Raw genomic sequence first — 24,243 nt, 5'->3', positions numbered from 1 at the left:
TGCGCGCGTGTGTGTGGAGGGGAGGAGCCCGGGCTCCTCGGCCGTGATAACAGCCTCCTGCCTCGGCTCTCTTATCTTCCGCTCCCCGCCGTCCGACCAGCGGACCACCTCCGGACCGGATCCAGGATTTAATCAATTCTCTCGAAACTTCCCCAGTAGCCGGGGCTCTCCTCCCATGGTGTCCTCGGGAGACTCGCCGGCTTCCACTCGACTTCACGGCAACTCTCGGCGACCGTTTTGGGGGTCTGTGAAATAATGGGAGCGTGGTTTTTGAATCCCGTCCTCGGTCTGTCTCTGCCGGTGCTCCTGCTGGGTCTGCAGGGGCTCCTCGGAGCCGGGACCCCGGGCAACAGCAGCGCGGGGGCAGTGACGGAGGGCTTCAGCTCTTCTGCCGCGACGGATGAACTGAACCACACGGAGCAGAACCGGAGCTCGGCTCTTTACTCCAGCGAGAGTTTATCACCCTCCCAGAGGAACATCCTGCTCTCCCTGCCCGCGGAAACACACACCGCTGCCGCTGGACCCCTCGGTAAGGTCCCGCTCCCCGAGGCCCGCGGGAGCATCTTGGTTTAACCAGGAAAGTTTAGGTTACCTTCTATCCTGCAAAGAGAAACCAAAACAAAAAGCAGGCTGGAATTATGGAGGAGTGCACAAAAATATAAATTAGGCATAAGCTTTTCATGTTTTATGGGAGAAAATGAAAGGAGTCTATTTAATCTATGAATGATATAATACGTTTCCCAGCAGTGGCCATAAATGATGTTTAAGACGCTGGTGCCAACATCAGTGTTAGGAGTTTAGAATTCACTTGTGAATTTTTGCACTTTTTTGTGGGTTGCCACCATAGTTTTGGTCACTTTATCATCTTGGCGCCTTGGGAAATTGGAGCTCCATCATTGCTATAAATTCATGCCGCATCAGGGATCTTCAGACCAGGAATCTGTCGCCTTGAGCAACTGTGGCAGCTTAAGCTGCATTTAAATCAGTCCAAATGCGTCAAAAGTGGAATCCACAGTCTATTTTATGAATCAACCCCTCCAAAAGATAACAGAAGAATTCAGTTGTGATGAAAGCAAAAATAACCTGACAGCTGAACCCCAGAGAGAACTAAGATGTTCTTGAGAAATCAATCATTAATAGCTAATATGTAAACAACAGGTGGGTATAAAAGTGAGACAAAAATCAGACACCAGAACTTTGCTACTGGTTTACTTCTTCACCCCAATATTCATTGAATGTCCTCTTAAGAAAAACAGTCTTATGGCTTATTAGTATTTAGCTGCTTCTTTTTAAAAAAAAAAAAAAAAAAAAGAATTTATAGGCCTCAATTACACCAAGTGATTAAAGAGACTTTTTAGGGATTTTTTTGCCATGAAAACTTTACCACATATTTGAGTTTGTGATCATTACAGATTTAAAAAAAAGAATACAAGCATTTTAAATAGAGTATGCAGATATTTTCTCATGCTAACGGGCACTCGTTACTGTTGCACATTTCCAGGTGCACAAACCACTCAGATGCATCCATCATTGTCTGTATTTGCTGCCGTTAGCAAACATTAACGGCTGACACATGGCTGCACAATGGCTGTAATAAGCTGCAAAGGATTTGGAATATTGGCCACTTGATGATGACGCCACGTTCTGGAGACAGACAGAAAATGAAATAATGGCAGAGACACATGATGTGGGGTGATGTTGCCACCGGCCTCGCTCTCCCCCCTCGGGATGGCTTTCCTCCAGTTGCATTCGCTTCTTTGGTTGCTGGTTTCTGAAGGATTAGTAGTAAAATCAGGCCGACGGACAACACAGCAGTGACAGAGTTGTGGAGGTCAACGGTGTGAACGTGCACTGTGCAGCTACTAACACTTGTTGCTTGTTTGTGGGTGTTTCTGTCTGGTTCTCTCACTACTCCACATCTGTTTGTTATCCCTGTGCTGGATCGTTTCTCTCTCTACTGCTACCCCGTAAATGCTAAAAATATAAACCAACACCACCTGTTCTACTTTTGACACTGTTGGGTGTTTTTATGACTTCATATGTTTGAAGTCTACTGAATACAACTCTCACACCCTTATCCACGGTGACGGTCTGCCTTCTGCTCGCTCAGCTTTAGGAAGGAAGCTGCTGATCCTCAACAGAGACGTCACCGCCATATTTAGGAGTCAGTGCCATTGTTGGAGTAAAGCAGCTCCAATGCCAACTTTACTCCACCCAAAACTCATTGTCTTTCACAGGAAACAGCGGCACTTCTGACAGCATCTTCCTCTTCTCTGTAATATTTGCAGGCCTACCACGGATATCTTAGCCCCCTCTAGTGGCCACATCTGTAAATGCACATAGTTAATATCGCCAACCACAAAAATCGTGTATAGTGTGCATGTTTCAAACAGAAATGTTCCGTTAAATATTGAGCTTTTCATTGAAATGCACCACGTGTCACCCTGTCTACCTCAGTTGTTGATGTTGCCCTGATCATTAATCTTGGCTTCATGACTGTGATGATCCATTAAATGTCAGCCATTTTTGGGAGCTTACCCATCTGTATTCCAATAAAAATGCTAATAGACCTTTATTAAAATTCCTTTTGTCTATCAGCATGAAAAGAATTTGCATTTTGAGCTTTCGTGCAGTGAATCTTTGTTGGTGCCTGAAGAAGGATACAAACAAAGATTCCTCAAAGGAGAAGAGAAAACCCCACAGATCACACGGAACCAGAGCTCGTGACCTGCAGTACCTCTACTACAGTACTTTCATAACCAGTTCTAATCAGTCACTCCCTGCCGCTTCCTCTGCAGCTGGAGATGAATAGAATAATGCGCTTTTAGTAAATCATCCTGAGAATAAACGGCCGTAGTACGTTGTGTTATATGTGGTGTACATAGTGGTAACACATTTTTATATTTCTTTTTCACCAGGCACTGAGCAGACGCAACCCTACACAGAAATGAGTACCAGGCCTCTGGAGGCTCTTGGTGCGTCTACTGAACCACTGGCCACCGCCGCTGTCGGCGTCACCACTGAGGCCAGTAGCAGGACCTGGAAGGCCTCTGTCAGCACAGAGCAGGCTTCAGACTCCCCTCCGGCCGTGTCCTGGGAGGCTGTTTCTTTGATGCAGACAGACACGGACAGTGTCCCCCGGGACCATCCGTCCACAACCCTCGGACATGGGGAGGCTTCATCTCCGGTGGCCCACACCGACCTCCACGCCAACAGCACCTTCTCGTCCACCACCATCAGTCGAGCTGGTGAGAGAACCCTGCTGTCCGTCACCTCCTCCTCCAGCAGTTCTGCCTTCACAGAAGACTCCATGTCTCGTCAGCCCCCCTCCACGTGGGGCGTCTCTGCTGCAGCCTCTGAGGCTGAGGACTATACTCTCAGTGTCACGTCCTCCAGGGCTGACTTCACGGACGCCACAGACCAGAATGTTACTCGGCCTTTCGAGGGGTTGGTGTCAGACGCGGAGAGCACGGGGAGGCCCGCTGTGACCCAGAGTATAAACACGCAGCCGAATGTGAGCCGGCACCAGCACAGCTCCGCATCGGAGGAAACCTCGGACTCAACTCCACCTCTGAGTGTGAGAGAGACCAGCACCAGCCAACCAGAACCAGCCTGGACCAGCTCGCCTTCAGTCACCTCACACACAGAAGCGTCAACAAACGCCTCGGGGACGGACCAGGAGATCCGGTTTGAGTCCTCCACAGAGTCCTCCACTGGGATCCACATCTCCAGCACTCAGAAACTGGAGGGCACCGAAATGGTTTCACCCCACACCGGTGAGCAGACTGTCAGCTTCGGACCGACCGCAGGTCTGCCAACAGTCAGCAACGGTACACCCGGACAACATTCTGTGACAGACACTCCGGGGGCAACCGAGGTCACCCACACCGGCACATCTACCACTGCCACTGAAAGGTACCTTGGATTTTTAAACCCAGTTTAGGGAACGAGAATCTGAAAGAAAGAAGTTATTTACTTGTGAGATTAAATGTTATACTGCGATTGTAGAGTTCCTTTTTGCTTGGAAACCGCCGATTACCACCTGACCTGAGCCAACATTAAATATCCTTCAAATCTTTTCAGTTCATGTCAGTTGACTTTTTTTTTAGCAGATATTATTTAACAGAAGAAAGCAACTTCAACGCCACCTCGTCCACCACGAACGTCCCCCCTGCCGTCGCGTCTCCTGCAGCTCCAACCTCGTCCCCCTGGCCCAGTAAGACCGTCATCGGCGCCACCACAGGGTCGGCCACTGCAGCCACCGTCCTCCACACCGTGCCCCCCAGCTCCTCCTCCACCCTGGCTGTGTACACCAGCGCAGCAGCCCTCACTGCCAGCCCCAGGCCCTCCGCTGGGGGGGGGATCCCGACCGTCCCCACTCCGCGGACGGAAATGAGCACGCGCACTCCAGAACTCACAACTGTCGAGAGGCATCCCATCCCCACCACCGACACCCCCAGCGCTTCTACTAAGAGCACAGAGGCCGTGCAGACGAGCAGGCAGCTGCCAGACGCAGGAACTACAGAGCCGGTGGCCACGACTCCTCCCGCTACATCAACACAGGCACCACATCCTCCAACACCCCCTCGAAGTAAGCTGCTTAGATCCATTTGAAGTAAAAATCACTCGGCTCTTTTATCCATATTAGCGTCACTTTATCACGTTGTGTTAGCTGTGCAAAAATGAACTAGTTCAGTTGGGTTACGGTAGTTGTGCCCACCTGACCTGTGTTCTAGCGTCCTGAGCACCGGATTGTGTGGGGGCGCCCGTTTAACTCTAATGTTTACTGGAAAACTACAGGAAACCCGTGTGCTTCCAACCCGTGTGTGAACGGTGGCATGTGTGTGAGCGACAGCGGCCATCAGCTCAGCTGCCACTGTCAGCAAGCCTGGACTGGACCCACCTGCAACCAGGGTGAGTGTGTCCGCTCTGGCCTGCTCAGGTCTGCACATCTGGGGAGCAAATCCGCGGAAATATTGAAGCTGCTTTAAACGCTCAGATGTGGACGAGTGCGAGGTGGGCCCCTGCCCCGTCGGCTCCAGGTGCGTGAACACGCAGGGCTCCTTCGACTGCGAGTGCCCGCTCGGCTTCGACCTGGAGGACGGACGAACCTGCGCCAGAGGTGAAATCCCCGAGCTGCAATTCGGTCACATGATAAAGGGTGACGGGCCCTTAACTGTTGGGTTCTCTCCACAGCAAAAACCTTCCTGGGAACATTCAGCCTGAACAGGCTGCCACACGGCCGCGTTGCCTTCAGGAGCAGCACGGTGCACGAGATCCAGAGAGAGATCATTCAGCTGGTGAGCTTAGAAAACATTATCATTGAATGAACGCAGAAACATCTCCATTGATTCCTTTTTCTTACATCCACCGCCTCAGCTCAACGCTTCATTGTCAGTCCTCCGAGGTTACAGCCGCTCACTCCTGAGGAGGAAGTAAGTCCTGCCTCTTCTAATCCTTTCAGCTGGTGTTTTATGTTACTTTTCTGTCTCCATGGCAATAACAGTAGGACACTGAAGATGTGATATGAACTGTCTGTGCTTCGGCACATGTGGAGCAATGACCTCTGGCTTTTCTCACCACAGAGAAGGAGACGGGATCCACATCTTAGCTGTCAACATGTTTTCTGTTTCCACTGATGTGACGAGCGCCGAAGTTTTCGACGGCATCCAGATGTCTCTGAGCAACTGCAGCTCCTCAGTGGCCCACTGTCGGATGGTCCTGCTGCACCAGCTCACCTATCACGGTAAACATTCTTATGTTCTAATGACGTTACAGCACTATATTAATTGTAAGGCGCCATTTGTGAATTAAAAGTGCAGATAGTTGGTGTTAGATGTTAAAGCCACCAGATGGCGCCATTTGCCTTCAAATTTTCCCACAGTAACGCCTCATTGTTATATCCGCTATATTCTCCCATCTTTCCACCCACCATCACTTACTAGAAATCAAAAGTAGCACATTGATTTCTACTGCAGCTATCCCAGACAACTCGTGTTTGTGACTGTCATGCCATCAGAGTTAGAACTTATGGTGTTTTCTGTGTGTTTAAGTGGAAAGTCTATGTGTGGCCCAGAAGACCCAGTGTGATACGGAGCGGTCCACCTGCTCCGACAGCAGTGGTACAGCACGCTGTCAGTGTCTGCAGGGGTACTACAAACACAATCCCGATGACTTGGCCTGCTTAGGTAGACACGCAAGCCCTCCTCAGACCCGACACCAAAAAGTGTTTCTTTGTGATATTTGCTGGGAATATTTTATGATCATAATTATTTATGTTTTTATTTTGCTTATAGAATGTGGCGACGGTTACAAACTAGAGAATGGCACCTGTGTTCCGTAAGTGCCACCTAATGTATTCTAATCAAAGGTACATATCCTGTCATAAGGCAAATTCACACCGAAATTCCTTTATTGTCTTTAAAGGTGCACGTTTGGATTTGGGGGATTCAACTGTGGGAACTGTAAGTGGTCCTATAAGAGGTTTTAAAAATGATTACTACTCCTGTTCTTGTTTACACGCCGCGGTTTTATGTTGCAGTTTACAAGCTGATTGCAGTGGTGGTGTCGCCAGCAGGGGGCGCACTGCTCCTCGCCCTCGTCATTGCGCTCGCCGTCACCTGTCGGAAGTACGATTTAGCTTAGTCACAAGCAAGTTGGCACATCAGTAGAGACAGTTATTCCAGGGATAAGTTAATGACTTTTGATTTTGATTTTCAAGGAAAGACAAGAACGACCTCAACAAGATCATCTTCAAGAGCGGAGACTTGCAGATGTCCCCTTACGCAGACTTCCCCAAGAGTAACCGTACCTCCATGGAGTGGGGCAGGGAGGCGATAGAGATGCAGGAGAACGGCAGCACCAAGAACCTGCTGCAGATGAGCGACATATATTACTCAGTAAGGAGAAGCGTTGTTGTTGTTCTGTTTGGGGGGGAAAAAATCTGTTCTCAATCAAGAGCAAACACCAAACACTTAAAAATAATAGTGCATTTATCAAGGCTCCGAGGGCTTTACAGAACAATAAGAGGCATAAAAACGATCCTTCTCGTTTCCCCAGCCCGCCTTACGGAACTCGGACCTGGAGAGAAACGGCCTGTACCAGTTCACCGGTCTGCCGGGCTCCCGACACTCCTGCATCTACCCGGCCCAGTGGAACCCGTCGTTCATCAGCGACGACTCGCGAAGGAGGGACTATTTCTAACGGATGAAGCCACGGACCTCTGCTGTATCTTGAAACGGAATTCCCCATTTGTGCCGACAGTCTGCTGAAACGTGAGCGCCGCTGTGCAGTCACGGACGATGGAAACGCGCGCGCGCGTGTGTGTGTGTGTGTGTGTGTGCAGCAGAAAGCTGCGCGGTTTTGCAAGTGAAATAGCCGCGCGTCCGTTTCGGCCTTTCTGCATGTTTCAGCTCATCTCTTCTCGACCTAATCACACTTTTGCTGCTGTCGTGTCAACACTGAGTGTGACTGTCATTTACATCGTCGCGCCATGGAAGACCACTCTGGAATGCTCCGAACGTGCAGGCGGCCGCTCCCAGGCTGTGACCTGCAACGAACCCGCGCCGGACGCTCGCCGGGCGACGAGAGTGGACGTCAGCTTCAGCCGCAGAGCGGAGGGAAGGTGATCAACCAGCCTGGAATGTGTGATTTTTTTTGTATTCTTCCGTGGAAGCAGGTGTTTTCTCAGCAGACGCCCAAAACGATGATCTCATGACAGCAAACACGTTTACAATTTCGGCATTTATTTATTTCCACCATGTCCCTGACACATGTTATACCCACACTTCAAGAGTGCATGGGATGTGTGTGTGTGTGTGTGTGTGTGTGTGTGTGTGCGTGTGCGTGTGTGTGTGTGTGTGTGTGTGTGCAAGGATTCATTCTTTATATACCAGAAGGATTGTAACTACCACTGAATAACTGAATGTAAAGGTGTATCATAATGACTTTGCCATTTCGGACACGGAGTGTTATTTTTTTTCATCTTTCCTTGTGTTTATGAGATGTTGATTCTGACGTTTTAGTCAGATGAGCTTATTTAAGTAAAACTTTTGCACATCTTTTTTTTCTGTGTCCCGGTTCTTTATTTGGAGTCGTCATCATTTAAGTTCTTTTTTCTATGTTAGGAAGGGATATTGGGGAAAGTGGTTGGTTCCGTTGATATTCATTAAAATGTATTAATTAAGGTCACCAATGATTAAATGTCGACGTGTAATGATCATGTTTCATTTCAGAGTCAACGTTGGTGGCTCTAATTATGTGATTTTTCAACGTTTCTGTAGACAGTTTATTAGTCAGATCGTCAAATGTACAGCAGTTTATTTCTAGGCAGATGCAGAACTACATGTTTTCAGGTTCTCCCAGGCGTAGATAGAGTTTACATATAACATGGCTCATTTAAGCTAGTTTTCCTGTAGGAGACGACGTGTTGCCTTTGGTAGGGACACACATGTCTCACTCACCACAACATTTGGCTGCTAGATGTTGCATAGGCTGCGGGGACGGAAAGCATTAGCTAACTATAACAAAGTCTTCATCAGTGTTTTAGCTTTTAGCATTTTAGCACATGGGAGTCTCACGTAATCATTGGTTGTCCCAGCATTGCGCAATATGTGGCAGGGAGGAAAAGTAGCCGCTGCAGTAGAGTGATACAGGTAGAAATGCTCACCGTAGCCTGTTGACATTTTGAAATGTTGTTGTCGTTAGCTCCTTTTAAAATGGCATACATGGCATAAAAGCTTGTCTTCCACTTCAGGCCGAACACACCAACTCCAATCTGGAGTTTGGAATCATCCATTTCCGGTCGCTCCCGTCGCCTGCCTTCTACATCTGCGGATTCTGACGCATCTCAGGTCCTCAGCTGTCATTTTGTGGTCATGCCTGTTTACATAATGCTCCTCTCTTTTGAGTGTTGAGGTAATTTTGTACTGGTGCCGCACTTCACAGTGCGATCCGGACTCCTAAAACCCCCGGAGGCACGACGACAGGACACAACTCCCTTCGATCCTCTGGACGCTCCCGGACCAGAAATGGAACGGCGGTATATAGAAGTGGAATGCTGGCTCTACCAGCTCATCATGTTCCCTCTCAGTGGGATCAACTTCTTTTTAAACATCTTCTACATCCACTGTCTGATCTCCAACAGACAAAAGCTCAGGCAGCCTTTGAAGCTGCTGCTGTGCTTCCTCATCGGCTGCTCCGCCACCTTTAGCATCCATTTAGCTCTCTGGAGTCCGATATTGGTCGAAATGGACGGCTCCAGCATCCCCCACCATTTTTTTTGGATGCTGATAATATTCTTCACGCACAGCAGCATGACGTGTTCGGGGTGGATGAGCATCTACGCTTACGTTAAGGTCGTCCCTTCCAAGAGAGCTCTTTTGATCTGGATCAAGAGGAACATCAAGTCCGTGGTCTACCTGTTTTTTTTCAGCCAAGAAACGCTGATCATCTTCGAAGCTTCCCTGAAAATTTCCACCTTGGTCCTGGAGTATAGGATTATTGAGGGGGCCAACTCTACGAGCAATGGCCTCCGCGACAGTGGACTCGAGGTCGGCAGCGCTGTCGTTCTCATCTTCCTCAAAGTCCACCTCCTGAGCTGCATAGCCATGATAGGAATGTGTAACTTCTCCATGGCCCACTACCTGCTCAAGCACATCAAAAGCATAACCCGGGAGGGGTTCACCACCTCGGGAATTCACGATCAAATGCGAATCGTCATCTCTGAGTTCTTCCAGGGAGCGTTCTTCTTGATGTGCAGCATTCTGTACTTCGTCGACAAATTCAGCTTCCAGTACTCCTCGCATTTTTTCTTTGGTCCGTTGATGGCTCTCACGATCACTTTACTGTACATGACAGGAACCACGGCCAGTCTGTTCATCGGTCAGGTTATATTCAGGCAAGGGGCCGTGGGGCTGTGGAAGTGGCTTACGGCACCCTGCTGTGCAAATATTTGACGATCTACACCGACCGGAGCGACGGGAGGCTGAGGGAATTGTCAAATTTGTAGATGATTGAGCAAAATTCCCAGTGATTGCTGTGTTTGTGTCATTTAAATGAAAACTGTGTATTCTAATATCATATTCTACTTTGCATGGGATGCAAACGCTTCCGATTCGCAACACTTTTTAAAAATGTGAGCAGGAAAATGAGATGGAAATGACAAGCGAACTGGACGGGCGTTCCCAGCGGTGCGACGGACAAACACGCCTTCGCGAGGAAGGCGACAGGTCCGACGCCGCAGAGCCTCCAACCCGGTGAAAGATAGAAATGGAGGTTGCTTATATCATGAGGGTTAACATGAGTGCGATCGTCCTCAACATTCTCATCAACGCGTTCTACATCGCCTGCCTGGTGCGTCCGTTTCGAGGCGAAACGCCCAAACAGCCGCTGAAGCTCCTTCTCTGGACCATGCTCTGCTGCAACCTGTCTTTCCAGGCGTCAGTCCAGGTTCTGTTCTTCTTTGTCAACGCCAGCATTGGGCTTATTGTATCCATTTTGGGGATTTTTATCTTCAGTTTGTCCACCAGCATGACCACCACTGTTTGGTTGAACTTCTTCTACTTCATCCAGATTGTGCCTTTGAAGAGCCCCATCTTCCTTTGGATGAAGAGGAATCATAAAGCCACCATCTACTGCATCTGGATGGTTGAGAAGCTAATAACTGGGATAACTGTTACCAGCATTGTTATGTTTGATGTTTCTGTATTTAGTCAAATTTCTGATCTGATGTCGTTCAATGCCACGTTTAATAGCGATACCGTATTCAATAAATTACCCTCCCACCTGATAAAGCTGGCTAAAGCCACAATGATCATGAATGAGGTCTACTTCGTTATCTGCCTGTTCATCATGTCGCTGTCCAGCTTGTCCACTGCCATCTACCTCAGCAGACACTTGCGTCGAATGGCCTCCAAAGTGCGGTCCTGCTCCCTCTTCCGAAGCCAGGTGAGGGTCACTGTCACCGGCATCCTGCAGGGGGCGCTCTACGTACTGTTATCTACGTGGATTCTGTCCCACTATTTCTTCTATGACATTGCAGCCGGACCCGCTGCGTATATGACCTTAGCCAATATCACTGTCATCAACGTCTACATGATGGGCACCATTGTAAATCTGGGGGTGGGTCAGGCCGTGTTCAGGCAGAGAGCTGTGGACCTGTGGCACAGAGCGGCACGGTGCTGCACAACCATGAGAGCACAGCAGCCTCAAAAGGGATGACAATGAGCTTTGCTATCAACCCCGTTATTGTTTTAAAAAAAAAAAAAACTGAAATGTATCACACGTATCTGAGTAGCTGTACAGATGTGGCCTGAGTGCTTAAAACCTGCACGGATCTTTTCACGTTTGCTCTCTGTTCTCATCTGACTTGCATTAGATGCAAATGCCTCAATATTTGTCACATTAGCCCATCGCTGGCTTGATTTGAAGAGCACTACAAAGGATGGGGGTCTGAAACTTCAAAAGACGGACTCCTTAACATTGTCCACGATAAATGAATGTTCTCCTCAGAGATGTAGCTCATGCATATTGCTCCAGCCAGATGCCACACTTGGAATTATATTTCTTTGTTTAAATGCCATGACACAATATTATGTCAAGGTGCATTTCTAATCAAAAGCTGTCTTGACACCATATGTTGTGTGGCTGGTAGTGTCGGGTCATTCTGATTTTTATTGTAATGTGTAGCGAATTAGCATCAACAATAAAAAAATAAAAAGTTAAAAAGTTGAAAGGTTTGTTTTTACTCTTCGACGCCGACAGAGGTCAAACCAAACGCTACGAGGTGTTCACATAAATAACCGTGATAAATAATGAAATAAGATGGAATGCTGCATTAATAGAAAAACAACAATAAATAGAGAAAATACAAAAGATGTTTTTTTGTGCCTTTGGTTTATATCATATCATTGTTACAGCACATCATTCCTTGGATTCTGATCCAATTCCCAAATATATTCCCATAATGTGACACCTGTGGAAGCGTGAAGAACGGACTTCAACGACATTTTTAGGAAATGTTGATCATGGGCCGAGGAAGCTGTGATTAAATTTGATGATTTTGACCTTTGTTTCTCCAAATCCAAGAGGCTTTGATCATAAACCTACCATGTTATATAACCTTGGGTGTTTTCTTTCAATTTATTCAATTTAAGCCTTTATGGGAGTATTGTCACTGTTGTTAACGTGTTTAATTATAGTTGTGCGTTGTTTTTTGTTTATTTGCGCGATTCCCGTATTTCCGAGCGCGCCCTGAAGGCACCGCCGCCCCTCCCCCTCCCCCCCCCCTCCCCCACCCCCCCGCTCTGGGTTCCGTCTTCGTCCCCGCGGATGAGTGAAGGAGTCGGAGGCGTTCGTGTCCGCGGAGCTCTGTCCCCGGCAGCACAGGCACTTCAGGAACAAACTAAAACACGCCCAGGGAGCCCCGTCCTCGGACTAGAGACGCGGACCAGGACGAGGATGTCTGCCGGACTTACCTCCAGCTCAGGTAACTTCGTCTACGCGTTAACCGCCGTCGCCGGACGCGGTTTAATCGCCCCCCCCACCCCGTTAGGACCGTTGGTTCCGCGGCGTGCCGCCCTCCCGGGTTCCGGGCTCCCTCCGTCCGTTTCGGTACCTTCGCTCGTCTTTTCCCGTTGTCTCCGCGCTCGGTGATGAGACAGTCAGGGTGCGAGGGTTAAAAGTGGGAAAAGAGTTTTTGCTCTGAAAGATGGACACCTGATGGGGGGGGGGGGGCTGTCTAACTGCAGCACCTCTGGGCTGTATGGAGGCTGAAGGGCTTTAAATGTACTGAGATTCACTCTCAGGAAAGCTGAGGAACCTTCCAAAAGCTCAAGTAAAGGTTATGACCCACATTTTAAGAAGGGCTCGGAGTTTTTTAATGGAATGAAGTTGTCTCTCTTTCCCAGCAGAACATCTGTAGGTCGGGAGGTGGCATGACGCCAGCCCTGACAAAAGCCTTCAAAGATGGCACTGGGATCCACTCCTGTCCCAGCTCGGCCGGAATGGACTCGGAAGGGACGGCCACATGCTGCTCGGAGCTGAAGTCCCAGATGAAATCCGTGGACGACGACGACCTCCAGAAGCTGTGGCCTCTCCTGTCCTCGCTCCCGCCTCAGCCTTCCTGTCTCCCCGCGGATGTGTTCTCCCTGAGCCAGGATCAGGTGGTGCTGCTCCCTTACGCCTCCCCCCTCCCCTTCCTCCTCTCTGCCAGCGAAGACGCGGCGCGGTCTCAGCAGGATGCCTGCGTCTTCCCAGGTGGATTGGACATGTTTGAGCGCAATTGCCAAGAGGCTCGCCTGCTGTACGGACGCGGCCCCTCTCACAAACACGGGCCAGGTGGTGGTGATGTGCCGCACACGCCTCTTCTCTGTGGTGCTCCGTCTGTATCCTCCCAGGCAGAGACAAAGCAGCGGGACTACTCCCCTGTTGTTGTCCCCACGTCCACATGGATACAGGGGGAAGAGGGACCAATGGGCTCCCTCTCTCCCCCTTTACAACAGTCTTTTTGCAGCAGGTCGACCTCTGAGCGGCCCAGAGTCATGTTGACGGACGCTCTGAGGCCCAGACTCTCCAGGCAGGTGGGCCTGCGAGGCAAAGCTCAGAGGCTGCAGAGGAGACTGCAGGTCCTGCTGGGGGAGCACGCCGTGCGCCACTGCGGCCAGCAGCTGGACGGACTGAGAAGGCAACTGGACGGGCCCGCCTTCAGTCACACCTCCACCCGTCCCGATCCCCTACCCGCCCTGACCGACCCCTCCGTGGACTTGCCTTCCTTGGGGGAGTTCAGCCAGTCCAGCCAGGCGGTGCTGAGAGGGCTGCAGGGAGCGTTGGACTCCGAGGCCACGCTGAGCAGCAGTTCCGACGACGAGTCCCAGGAGGTTCGTGGCCGTTCCGGAGCCGCAGATCTGTGAGTACCGACGGGCTGATTGAATGAACGAAGCCCTCATTAGTGCGAACATTAGGGCAGTTTGTTATAAAGGTGGATACTAAACTTTCCTAAACATCACTGTTTCCTGTATTGTGTCTCTGGAAATGCTTTTTAAAAGCTAATTAAACACAGAGAGAATGTAAAGGCCCGACTCTCCGTGCAGCGCGACACGCTTCCCCACAGGTGGAGACGGCTCTGCCGTGTGGACCTGCCTCGCCAAAGTCAAGCGGCGAAGTCACGGAGTCAGACCGGGAAACCCATTGATCCCATATAAAAATGGATCAATAAGGTCTAACCAAGCTGGAGCCATTCAGGCCTCATTAAAGTACAATTTACAGGACCCATCTGCAGTAAAAGACTGGAGAATAGAGTGTGGACCCCCCCCCCCCCATCCCCCCAGATATTTAGAGAATTTGAAAATAAACGTGTGCATCCTGGGAAACGGGTCACCATAGCGATGCATGATACACATCCCTGCACTCACATTCTTACTTGGGTGAAATTACAGTCTCCAGTAAGTAAAGTGTATCTTTGGAATGTGAGCGGAAACACGAGCATACTGGGAGTAGACCTCGTCCGAGTCCTCGACTGGGACCGACCCCGCGGCATCCAGTGTGCCTAATATCGTGCCCACGAACGCGTTTCAGCTTCAAAGCATACAAGCTTTGTGTGGGTTTGAGTTTCTCTGTAGTTCTGCAGGTTCGGGTTTACCGCCTCGAGACGGGTGGCGGGTTTTGGTTGATGACATGTTTTGACCACACCCACATTTTCTTTCCATGCCGCAATCACAACACAGCTGAAACACACAACCAGCTGTGTGTTCTTGCTGACAGGAAAATAAACAGCAGCAGGGATGCATGCAAATTGTGCAAAGGCACTTTTCCACCGCATGGCCAAAGCCTTACCTTTCTGCTGACTGTCAGCATGTGGAACTATTATTTTTCTCTCTTGCTTGAGTCTGGAACCCTTTAAAAAGTGAACTGAAGGACAGAAATGAGCCACAGCTCTCGATTTCTGCCTTTACGTGTGTGAGCATCCTGGAAAAAGCAGCCCTGCATTGGATGTTTAAAGAGATAAAATAAAAACAGGAGTGGTTTTGAGCGCAGCTTCACTAAAGCTCTGACTCGGGAGGATTTTCTGCCTTTATGCACTCTGGACACATCTGTGAAGCGCATCCCGCCACCATTCAGCACTTTTGGAAGAATATTTTTGGAGCAAAGGTCGTTGCGTGAACGAGAACGGGCGCTTTGCACGTGTGTGATCTCAGTCATCTCGGAAGTGTCAGCTTGTCTTTTTGTGAGTGACTGGTGAACAATACCCAGAGCTGTGTCCGTAAGCCTCCCCTGGGGAGTTTTTATGGCAGCTTCCTTCTTGAAGAGGACATGTCCTTGTTGGGGGGAGCACAGCTTGTTGCCTTTTTTCTTTAAAAAGCTCCAAAGGAATTGTCCTTGAATGTGTATTTCCTGGTGAAACGGGTACATGTTGGAAGGTTTAAGTGCTGGCCACACCCAAAACACTCTCATGGCCCCGTAGAAGCCAAAAACTATTCAAGAGGAAACATTTTTTTAAACCCCGGAGCGACATGCCGGGGCTGGCCTTCATTTCACTTTTATCTGCCCTTGAGCAGTGGGCCTGGTAGAGGGTTGCTACTCCACATGTTCAGTCAGCAACCGGGTGGCGGATGGATGTAAATTAACAGAAGCCCCACATTATCGGGTCTGACGTAGGTTCTGCTGGAAAATATTCCAGGAATGTTCTTGTTCTACAGCCCAAAAGAGCCGCCAGAGTCTGGCTCTGCTTTTTTATGTATCCAGGAGTATATCAGCTCAGGCAGAAGCAGGCATTGTTTTCGTTTGGTCTTTGGGTCTGGTGAAACGGAGCGCACGTACGTGGACGAGCTTAGCGTCAGCCTCTCCAGAGAGCGGTTGTCAGGTTCTGTGTGTTTGGCTGCTTGGTGACTGGCCTAACCTTTCATCTGTGAGATGTGCGGGGGGGGGGGGGGGGGGGTCCTTCCATTTGCTAGCCAAGGTCCAAGAGCACTGCCATAGCAACAATTGCCCTGCCAGCCTACACACACACAAACACACACACACACACACACAAGCCTACACACACACACACACACACACACGCACACACACACACACACACACACACACACACACACACACACACACACACACGCACACACACACACACACAGAGTTAACTGCTAACTGAACAGTCTAGTGTCATGGAAACATAGTATAGTTAAGCACAACATGAGCTTTATTTTAACCTCCAGCATAAAGGAACTGACACTGTTGTATTTCAAAAGGGCTCCGTGTGGGTGCGATTATAAATCTGTTAACTTTTTGTCGACCCGGTATTGTGCTTGATCAACGGGTTCCCCGCAAACGTCCAAAGCTTTTAAAATCTCCCTGTAAAAGTTGCTCAAAAGTTAAAAATACAGTGACAATAAACACGGCGCCCCATTCGCTGTAATGCCGGTAGCATACGGAGGGGGGTCTGACCGTCCTCCTGTTTCGCCCCCCTCCTTCACGGTCAGCAGTGGCAGCCAGGAGAGACGGCGGCTGGAAGAGCGAGCCGAGCTGGGCAGCAGATGGAGCTGGTTGCAGGTGCGGCTGGAAGATCTGGAAGAGAGGACACGGCAAATGGGGGAGCTGCACAAGCACATCTGCTCCACCAAGGTAAGTGGAAAACACTCACTTCTCTTAAAGTGGGCTTTGTGTAAGCACTCTATCATGTACCAACCAGATAACTGCAAAGAGTAACGTGCGCGTGTGTGTGTGTGTGTGCTTGGTTCTCGTAGGGTAAAGTGGTGCTTGCAGATTCCCAGCCCCTGACGGACACACAGATTCAGCGAACCCTGCTGAGAGAAATGGCAGGTTTATCCTGCACAGCAATGGATACTGACAATGAACCATGTTCCCCCACACGCCTCCTTTACAACATAGAGAGACAGGTAGGATATAGCAACACACACACACACGCGCACACACATGGGGAGTGGGGGGGATTACACAGCTGTTACACAGAGAGGATTGAACTAATTAATCACGGGATGCACTTTGATGAAAAACTCCGGCTCTCTATGAATCCTTTTGGCACTCTCAGCTGAAAGGAACACTCGAGGATGATCCTGACGCCTCTTGTCTCGTCTGCTGTATGGATCTTCTCTTGCAGAGCGCTCAACTTAGCCAGTTCGTCAACAGTCTGTTGCCTCCTCTCAGCTTCTCGCCGGTAAAGCAACCACAAAGCTGCAAGCACCCCAAAGCCTTCCTAAGGTAGAGAACACGAGTGGGAGATGAAAACGAGGAAATGTGGACAATGCTGTGTACATATAACAGCTTTCAAGAACTATAATAACCAGCTTCATGAATTGAAACTCAGGGTTCTGGTGTCAGGTTTGGAAGGATGTTCCAGGCAAGCCATCTGCCCCGGTGTAAATAATCCCTCCATATCCGGTCTTCTCTCATGTCTTTTTAAGTCCCTTATTGGTACAACAACACACTTTCTTGTTGGCTTCTGTTTTTTTTATCAAAATCTGTTTGACCAACAGCATCTGAAGAGAAACACTATTTCCTGGTGTGTGATCTTTACATGAGTCATTTCTCTGACATTTCCGTGACCTCGGCCGATCTCTTCCCTGCAGTGGTCAGACAAATGGGCCTTTTCTGCCCAGAAGCTCTAACAGAAGACGACTGCTGTCAAGTGGGACCTGCAAAGCTGAAATGTCATGCGTGTGTGCCCGGACTCGACCCTTAGTCAGCTTCCACAAACCCAGACTGTTCGCTCTCGACACCTCCAGCCCCACATGTCCACCGGTACGTCACACGCGTTCGCCTGCTTATCACATGCTGTCCATCTGAATTATCATGTTATGGAGTCGTTTGCGCCGCTGTAGCATTTTCCTCTCATTTTCTTCTGAGAAGACATTAAAACCATAATGTAAATTGATTATTTCCATCATTTTTACATCATTATAAAGTAAATGTATGTCAGTCTGTAAAAAGAACGGTGTATACACAATTATATGCATATAATTTATTGAAAGGATTGAGGTAACCATCTTGGCCCATTCTCAGAGCAGCTGATCTCACTCAGGCTTTTTAGAAGAGGAATGCCGTTTCCCTGAAAACAGCTTGGGAATAAAACTGATAAAACGCCGACATTTTCTTTTAATTAAATAGTGCTGAGATCTGGGATCTGTTTCAAGTTATAATAAGATATCTGTGATAAGTATTTCAAGGCTCTTGGTTTTATTTAGCAGGGACCATTACTTTGTGATGTTCTCACTATCAAACATCAGAAGGTTCTGCTAGTGCAGTACTGTATTGGCCCCCCGGTGGTGGGCTGCAGTATAGGAGCTATGAAAATAACCTGTCTCTTGTGTTTCAGGACTCAGGGAACTCTACGTCTCCCCTCTCCTCGTCTTCCTCGTCTTTGAGTCGTTCATCCAGCGATCCATGTTCTGATCCTGCCTCCACCTCCGGCAGCAGGAGCAGCAGCCTGACCTCCTGGACCTTAAACCCCACAGCCCCCACTGCCTCCCGCTTTTCATTTGGTAGGGGAACAGTTGCAGATACTTAAAATACAGCAGTAAATTCATCCTGATGATCCAAAATATTCTCAAGCTTGTCAGCTCCATGTCACGTCACATGGAAATTGACGCGGGTGTTAATCAACCAACACTCTGCTGCTTCCCTGTCAACTTGAATGATCATTTTCCTTTTGGGAAAGAGCAGAACGAGCTGATGGTTTGTCAAGCAAACCTCACCTGAGGTAATAGAGGGAATAATGAAGTTACCATGCGGAACGGTTCACTGCGACGGCTGTGTGAATACACATGAGCGCACAGGCGTGCACGCCAGTGTTCAAGAAAGCGCCGGGATTTCGCCAGTTTACGTGGGGGGCGCGGCACTGGCACCGACTGTAATCTGCCTGCTCACTTTTCAGACAACGCAATGGCCAAGCCAGGCAGAGAAACATGGTCCCTCAGGCCTCTGACAGGCGATATCCGTCCGTACGGCCCAACAGAGCACGGCCAGCGCAGCTCCACACCGGTGCACCGCAGTAAGATCCCGTCCCTCTCCACGCTGTTACTCTGCTCTGCCGTCTGTTTCACTTGTTGCCTTCCTGGACTCGCTTTGCTGTCTTCTTCTCTTGCTGTCGTCGTTAATTAGCTGTCACGTTAGGAATTACTTCAATAAGAGTTGTAGCAGGTAGATTATTTGTCTTTTTTATTTGTTTCCAACACTGTTATTGACCTAATGCGGTTGTTGTGTGATGTCTTTAGGATTATTGGGTTTGAAGTCTGCTTCTGTTTGCTGTCTCCCGTCAGACTTCTGATGTTTCCAGTTGAGCCGCAGCATAGATGAACTCTCTTTTCTCTCATTCACAGCTTGTCTTTTATCTGCCTCATCTCTGGCCAGCATATCTGACTTTCTCGATTTAATTACCTGCAGAAAATGTTGAATGATGAATCGGTTTACTCTCAAACTTTAAGTGGCTGCTCAGTGGAATCCACCTTATTTAACAATGTATGATATGCTTTTGGTTTTAATTAGATTTTTAAGCTTTTGTTATCTGATCAGTACTATGGATTTAACATTTTACATGACCCTGAAAGAGAAGTGTTAGATATTACCGGAGAATAATAACTAATAGTGTTAAGTCAAAGTTAATCATGAAAGCTGTTGAAATGTTAGGTTAATGATTAAAGTAACATTTTCCAGATTTGCCCAGCTCATGTGCTCTCTGCTAGGTTTTAATAACCTTGCTAGTGTGACATCAGAAGAAAACAAGAAGTTACTTTGGTTAAGCTGCACTCTAAGTGTGAACTCTCTAAACTCCACGAGTAAGATTGTTTGTGTGTGTGTGTGTGTTTATGATTCCAGGCCAGAAATTATATAATCGGCACAGAAGGCGATCTAACAGCAGAGTTCTGGATCTGTCACCCATCGAGGCGCCAGGTTCTTCCATCCAGAGTCGAAGCAGAAGAGCCAATCGGAAGAAGCGGAAACGGAGGCGCATCCACAGGCCAGTAGATGGTGTGTGTTCACTCTATATTCTTCCCCCTTTCTCTTTTCACCTGTTTAACAGGGTCACAGGTGCCGAAGTTTTGGAAGGATAGGCCTTTCCAGAACACCCAGGTGTTCCGTGGCATGATGGGTAATGTAGTCCCACCAGTGTGTCTATATGACGACAGAGGTGCACCTCTGTCTGCCAATGTGCTGTTGTATTTGTGAAAAAGACCCTGAGATAATAACACCCCCACAGCCACCTCCCCAGGGCACACTGTTCCCCATTTAAAATGACTTTGTTACATGACCACAAGCCTCTTTAATCTAACATGCACTGTTTGATTTATCAAAAGAACTTTGACTGTGTGTTATATCCAGATAAAGATGTCCTCTACCAGCTTTGCGACACGGAGGACAGTTTGGACGAGTTTCAGGAGCAGAGGTACACCAAGGTTCCCCCCAGGCAGTCCCCACAGGTAACACACACTGAAGTCTGCAGATGCTTGTCCCACTTCCTGCCTGCAGGACCGTGCAGGTCCAAAATTACAAAATATATTGTATAAGCAAGGTAGATTTGCTTACTGCGTTGTTAAATGTTGAGGATTTTCCCACCAGGTGTGCCAACTTTGTCGACGTGAGACATCGAATATGTCAGATTTCCTCTCTTTGTCTTCCTTTTAGGGGTTTGTGGGCAAGCGTCGGGGAGAGAGTGTTTACAACATCAACAACATTGTCATCCACATGTTGGCGGCTAAAATGGAAAAGCTGCAGTACAAAGTCATAATGACACCCAGGTATGGCGCACAGCTGTCCCAAGAGGAGTTCAGCACAGCAGTCACACGCAAGAACACACTCCTAATTGGGCGAAAAACAAAACGGATCAGAAAATTCTCTTTACAGTTGGCGAGTGAGCGACCCTTCATCGCTGATTCACAAGGAGGCGGAGGATGAGGACGGGCAGGTAGTGCCTGGAGCTTTTGGACTGTTGGCTCTTGAACGTGTCTGATGAGGAAGAGGACTTTAAATCTGTTTGTGTGCGACTCAGGAGGAGGATCTCGCCGATAACGTCTTCGCTCAGAGACACCTGGAGCTGGAACACAGAGAGAAATCCCGCTGGGCTTCCTGGGGAACTAGAAAATGCCACAGACGTCCTAAAAGGTGGGAGCCCACATTCACACTGGGCACACGCAGCAGGAGGAACATGTTTTTTTCTCCTGAGGTCCTGCAGAGCTCCTCTAGACTTCAGGTTCACGGGGATGGTCTGTGTCATTTTTTTTTTTACAAATTTGCTTTCCCAGATGTGGCGACAGATCGTTTGGCTGCAGAGGTGGAACGTTGACATCAGGAGAGGAGAGCTCAGCAGAGTGGCGCTGGGCTCAACTGGATACTGACGAAGAGCAACGCTCAGAGGAGTGGCTGGTGAGATCAAAAGAGCTTCAGATGAATCCTCCACCCCTCCACACCTGAAACTAAATCCTGCTTATGCGATCAGATAACTCTTACATGGGGTTTTAGGTGCTGCTTTCTGTCTGGCTGCGCCTATGCGTCTTTTAATTATGTCACGTTTTGTTAAACCACGAGAAAAATGATGTAAAAGAGTGAAATCCATCTTGTTTTGCTTCAGTAAAAGAGGCTACACACGATTCTGAACTCTGTCCAAGTCGCTTTGTGTGAGCTAAAGCCTCAATAGATCCCCGAGTGTCTGCACAGATACTTGTCTCCTCTCTGCTCCATTTGCATGATTGCTCGGCACCACTTTGCTTTGATTAGAGAAGAGACTTGTCCCTTGATTAGACCGTTATAATCAACCGCTCCCTGCTGCAAATATTGCCCCCACAAAGCTTTAGATTTTATTTTCTTAAACGGGATTGGAGCCGTACGTGCGATTCAGTGACAATAAAGGAATTTGAGTTTTCAATTTCATAAACAAGATGACGGACTGATAAAAACTGAAAGCTAAAACACGTCAAATGACTTTTAAATCATCTCGCCTTGTGTCTCTGGCAGCCTCAGTCACCATGGGAACGGCGAATGTTTCCTTTGAACGAGGATGAGGAAAAAGCCCTGTGTGGTGATAATAGTACCTATAAACCCTCAGGGAGGCTGTCTGTGTGTGGATCAACCCCAATCACGCCAAAGAACGCCAACTCCCAGCTCTCCCCTGCTCTGTTGACTGGTGCTGCTTCGCCATCTGGTGGCCAAAACAAGAACAGCTGAGCGCGGTGCCTTTCCTTTCTACATGCAAGCTGAGAAACGGCATCCTTTGCTTTTACAAATTCCAGTGTCATCCATTTTTAGTTTAAAAAAAAAAAAAAAGGTTTGGTAGCTTGACATAAAATCCTTTTAATGTAAATTGTATCGTTTTCCCCAGATTTGTGGGGTGTTTGTCTTCTGTGAGTTATTTAAAACAGAATTATTAATGGGATTATTAAGATTGAGTGGTTGGAAAGGTTGGTTGAATGGATGAATACAGTATGTCCTACATAAATATTCAATTTCTTCCTAAACTTCCTTTAAATCTAGCACCAAGCGATACTTTACATTCCCCAAATACCAAAATCTGTTGTTTTAAGTAGTAGGTTGGAGTGTTTTTTTTATGGTTTTATAGTGCGAGAGGTACTGTATGTACAGAAATATATCCCAGCACAGTCTCTTGTAGCCTCAGGTCTCGACAATGTTTGTGGATGTCCATATTTGTTCACATTTAACTCCTAAATCTGTACAGAAAGAAGAGTATGCACATACACTTTTGTGTTTTACCTAATTTATATGTACTTTTAAAAAATGGCATTTGTGATAGTGCTTGTGTTGTCTATCTGTTTTATAGTTTTTATAAAGAGGGATAAATCACAAATAAATATTAATGGTACTAAACTCAATTTAGTTTGAAGCATAACTGGGGACATTTTGACACATAGATAAACTTAAAAAGCACAATAATATGGACTGGCTTTATAGTTCTGATTCTCTGTTATTAATGAAGCCAGAGAAACGAGCTGGAGCTTTAGGACGGTGTCCTTCAATGGGCCTCTGATCCAGCCTAGCAGTGGAAGGATAAACTAATGTGAGGTCATATCGGTCATTTGGATGATTTAGCATTACGCGCTCGCTACTAAGAGCTACAGCCACATCGACCTCTGCATTGATTCCACAAGCGTAACTACCTTTTATGGCATTCCGACTCCATCAGGCCTGATGGACAGATGGTGGTGAAGGTCAGGCGTCTTACACAAGTGTGTGTGTCCGTTACTTTCTTTGGTTCATACATGAAAGGCTGTTGATTTAGAAATAACAAAGTTACTACACTGAGTCCAGGATAGAGGCTGCTTTAAGTCACCCTGAATAAGTAAAATAACGTTATTGTCTCATCTGTCCTGCAGGAGCTGCGTCCGTCTGTTTTTGGTTCCATCTAATGGCCAAACGTGGATTATGTTGAACTTAAAATGTTGTTTACAATCAAAAGTCAAGACACAAAAGAAGTCTACAAGCCAAAATCACGCGTAAAGACGTGATAGATTAGTTTCCTGCGAAAATCATTTAATCTTGTGAACGTTAGGGGGCGCTGTTTCGCAGTTATATACACTGCTCAAAAAATTAGAGGAACACTTTTTAATCAGAGTATAGCAACCTATCAGTCAAACTTCTGGGATATTGATCTGGTCAGTTAAGGGCTTTCCAGGTTGAGGCCACACTTTTTTCCCTCATCTCTTTTGGCTGATTTTTTTACTGACTGACTTTCTGCTGCTGTAGTTGTTTATTTGGCTTGGATCAACATCGCTGTTGATAGCATGGTGCGATACCTGGACGCTACCGAGGTTGCACAAGTAGTCCAACTCCTCCAGGATGGCACATCAATACGTGCCGTTGCAAGAAGGTTTGCTGTGTCTCCCAGCACAGTCTCAAGAGCATGGAGGAGACTCCAGGAGACAGGTAGTTACTCCAGGAGAGCTGGACATGGCCCTAGAAGTTCCTCAAACCCTCAGCAGGATTGGTATCTGCTCCTTTGTGCAAGGAGGAACAGGATGAGCAATACCAGAGCAAAATGACCTCCAGCAGGCCACTGGTGTAAATGTTTCTGACCAAACAATCAGAAACAGGCTCCATGAGGGCGGCCTGAGGGCCCGACGTCCTGTAGTGGGCCTGTGCTCACTGCCCGGCACCGTAGAGCTCGATTGGTATTTGCCATAGACCACCAGAATTGGCAACTACGCCACTGGCGCCCTGTGCTCTTCACCGATGAGAGCAGGTTCAACCTGAGCACACGAGACAGACGTGAAAGGTTCTGGAGAT

At 48.1% G+C, this 24,243-nt stretch overlaps 4 protein-coding genes across 10 annotated transcripts; all 4 read left to right on the top strand.

Moving 5' to 3' along the window:
- Positions 1-68: 68 nt before the first annotated feature.
- On the top strand, positions 69-8,062 carry heg1 (heart development protein with EGF-like domains 1). 2 transcript variants are annotated; one of them, XM_003962025.3, is made up of 14 exons: positions 69-529; positions 2,919-3,915; positions 4,113-4,591; positions 4,801-4,914; positions 5,000-5,122; positions 5,197-5,300; positions 5,380-5,435; positions 5,586-5,746; positions 6,054-6,188; positions 6,297-6,339; positions 6,427-6,464; positions 6,542-6,629; positions 6,722-6,899; positions 7,060-8,062. In XM_003962025.3, the coding sequence occupies exons 1-14, from the start codon at positions 256-258 to the stop codon at positions 7,201-7,203; spliced, it is 2,934 nt and encodes a 977-aa protein (XP_003962074.2). In that variant the 5' UTR covers positions 69-255; the 3' UTR covers positions 7,204-8,062. The 2 variants fall into 2 exon arrangements, with proteins under 2 accessions (XP_003962074.2, XP_011609480.2); XM_011611178.2 differs by having other exon boundaries at positions 70-529; positions 4,110-4,591.
- A 138-nt stretch (positions 8,063-8,200) lies between these two features.
- Positions 8,201-9,984, top strand: LOC105417459 (uncharacterized). The gene is made up of 2 exons (XM_011611257.2): positions 8,201-8,852; positions 8,947-9,984. The coding sequence occupies exon 2, from the start codon at positions 9,030-9,032 to the stop codon at positions 9,954-9,956; it is 927 nt and encodes a 308-aa protein (XP_011609559.2). The 5' UTR covers positions 8,201-8,852; positions 8,947-9,029; the 3' UTR covers positions 9,957-9,984.
- Positions 9,985-10,241: 257 nt separating this feature from the next.
- Positions 10,242-12,228, top strand: LOC101073578 (taste receptor type 2 member 1-like). Its single transcript, XM_003962026.3, has one exon. It carries the CDS (start codon positions 10,270-10,272, stop codon positions 11,218-11,220), a length of 951 nt encoding a protein of 316 aa, XP_003962075.2. The 5' UTR covers positions 10,242-10,269; the 3' UTR covers positions 11,221-12,228.
- Positions 12,229-12,316: 88 nt separating this feature from the next.
- kansl1l (KAT8 regulatory NSL complex subunit 1-like) lies at positions 12,317-22,832 on the top strand. Of its 6 annotated transcripts, none has more exons than XM_029839445.1 (15): positions 12,317-12,487; positions 12,909-13,906; positions 16,479-16,617; positions 16,740-16,892; positions 17,114-17,214; positions 17,583-17,754; positions 18,329-18,494; positions 18,887-19,003; positions 19,828-19,980; positions 20,332-20,429; positions 20,635-20,747; positions 20,854-20,914; positions 20,999-21,111; positions 21,252-21,372; positions 21,961-22,832. In XM_029839445.1, the coding sequence occupies exons 2-15, from the start codon at positions 12,936-12,938 to the stop codon at positions 22,168-22,170; spliced, it is 2,688 nt and encodes an 895-aa protein (XP_029695305.1). In that variant the 5' UTR covers positions 12,317-12,487; positions 12,909-12,935; the 3' UTR covers positions 22,171-22,832. The 6 variants fall into 6 exon arrangements, with proteins under 6 accessions (XP_029695305.1, XP_029695301.1, XP_029695308.1 ...); XM_029839441.1 differs by having other exon boundaries at positions 16,476-16,617; XM_011611186.2 differs by having other exon boundaries at positions 12,325-12,487; positions 12,912-13,906; positions 16,476-16,617.
- The last annotated feature ends 1,411 nt before the right edge of the window (positions 22,833-24,243 follow it).

The sequence above is a fragment of the Takifugu rubripes genome, chromosome 1 (genome assembly GCF_901000725.2).
Source record: "Takifugu rubripes chromosome 1, fTakRub1.2, whole genome shotgun sequence".
Classification (NCBI taxonomy): Eukaryota; Metazoa; Chordata; class Actinopteri; order Tetraodontiformes; family Tetraodontidae; genus Takifugu; species Takifugu rubripes.
This window is presented reverse-complemented; position numbering and strand designations above follow the sequence as displayed.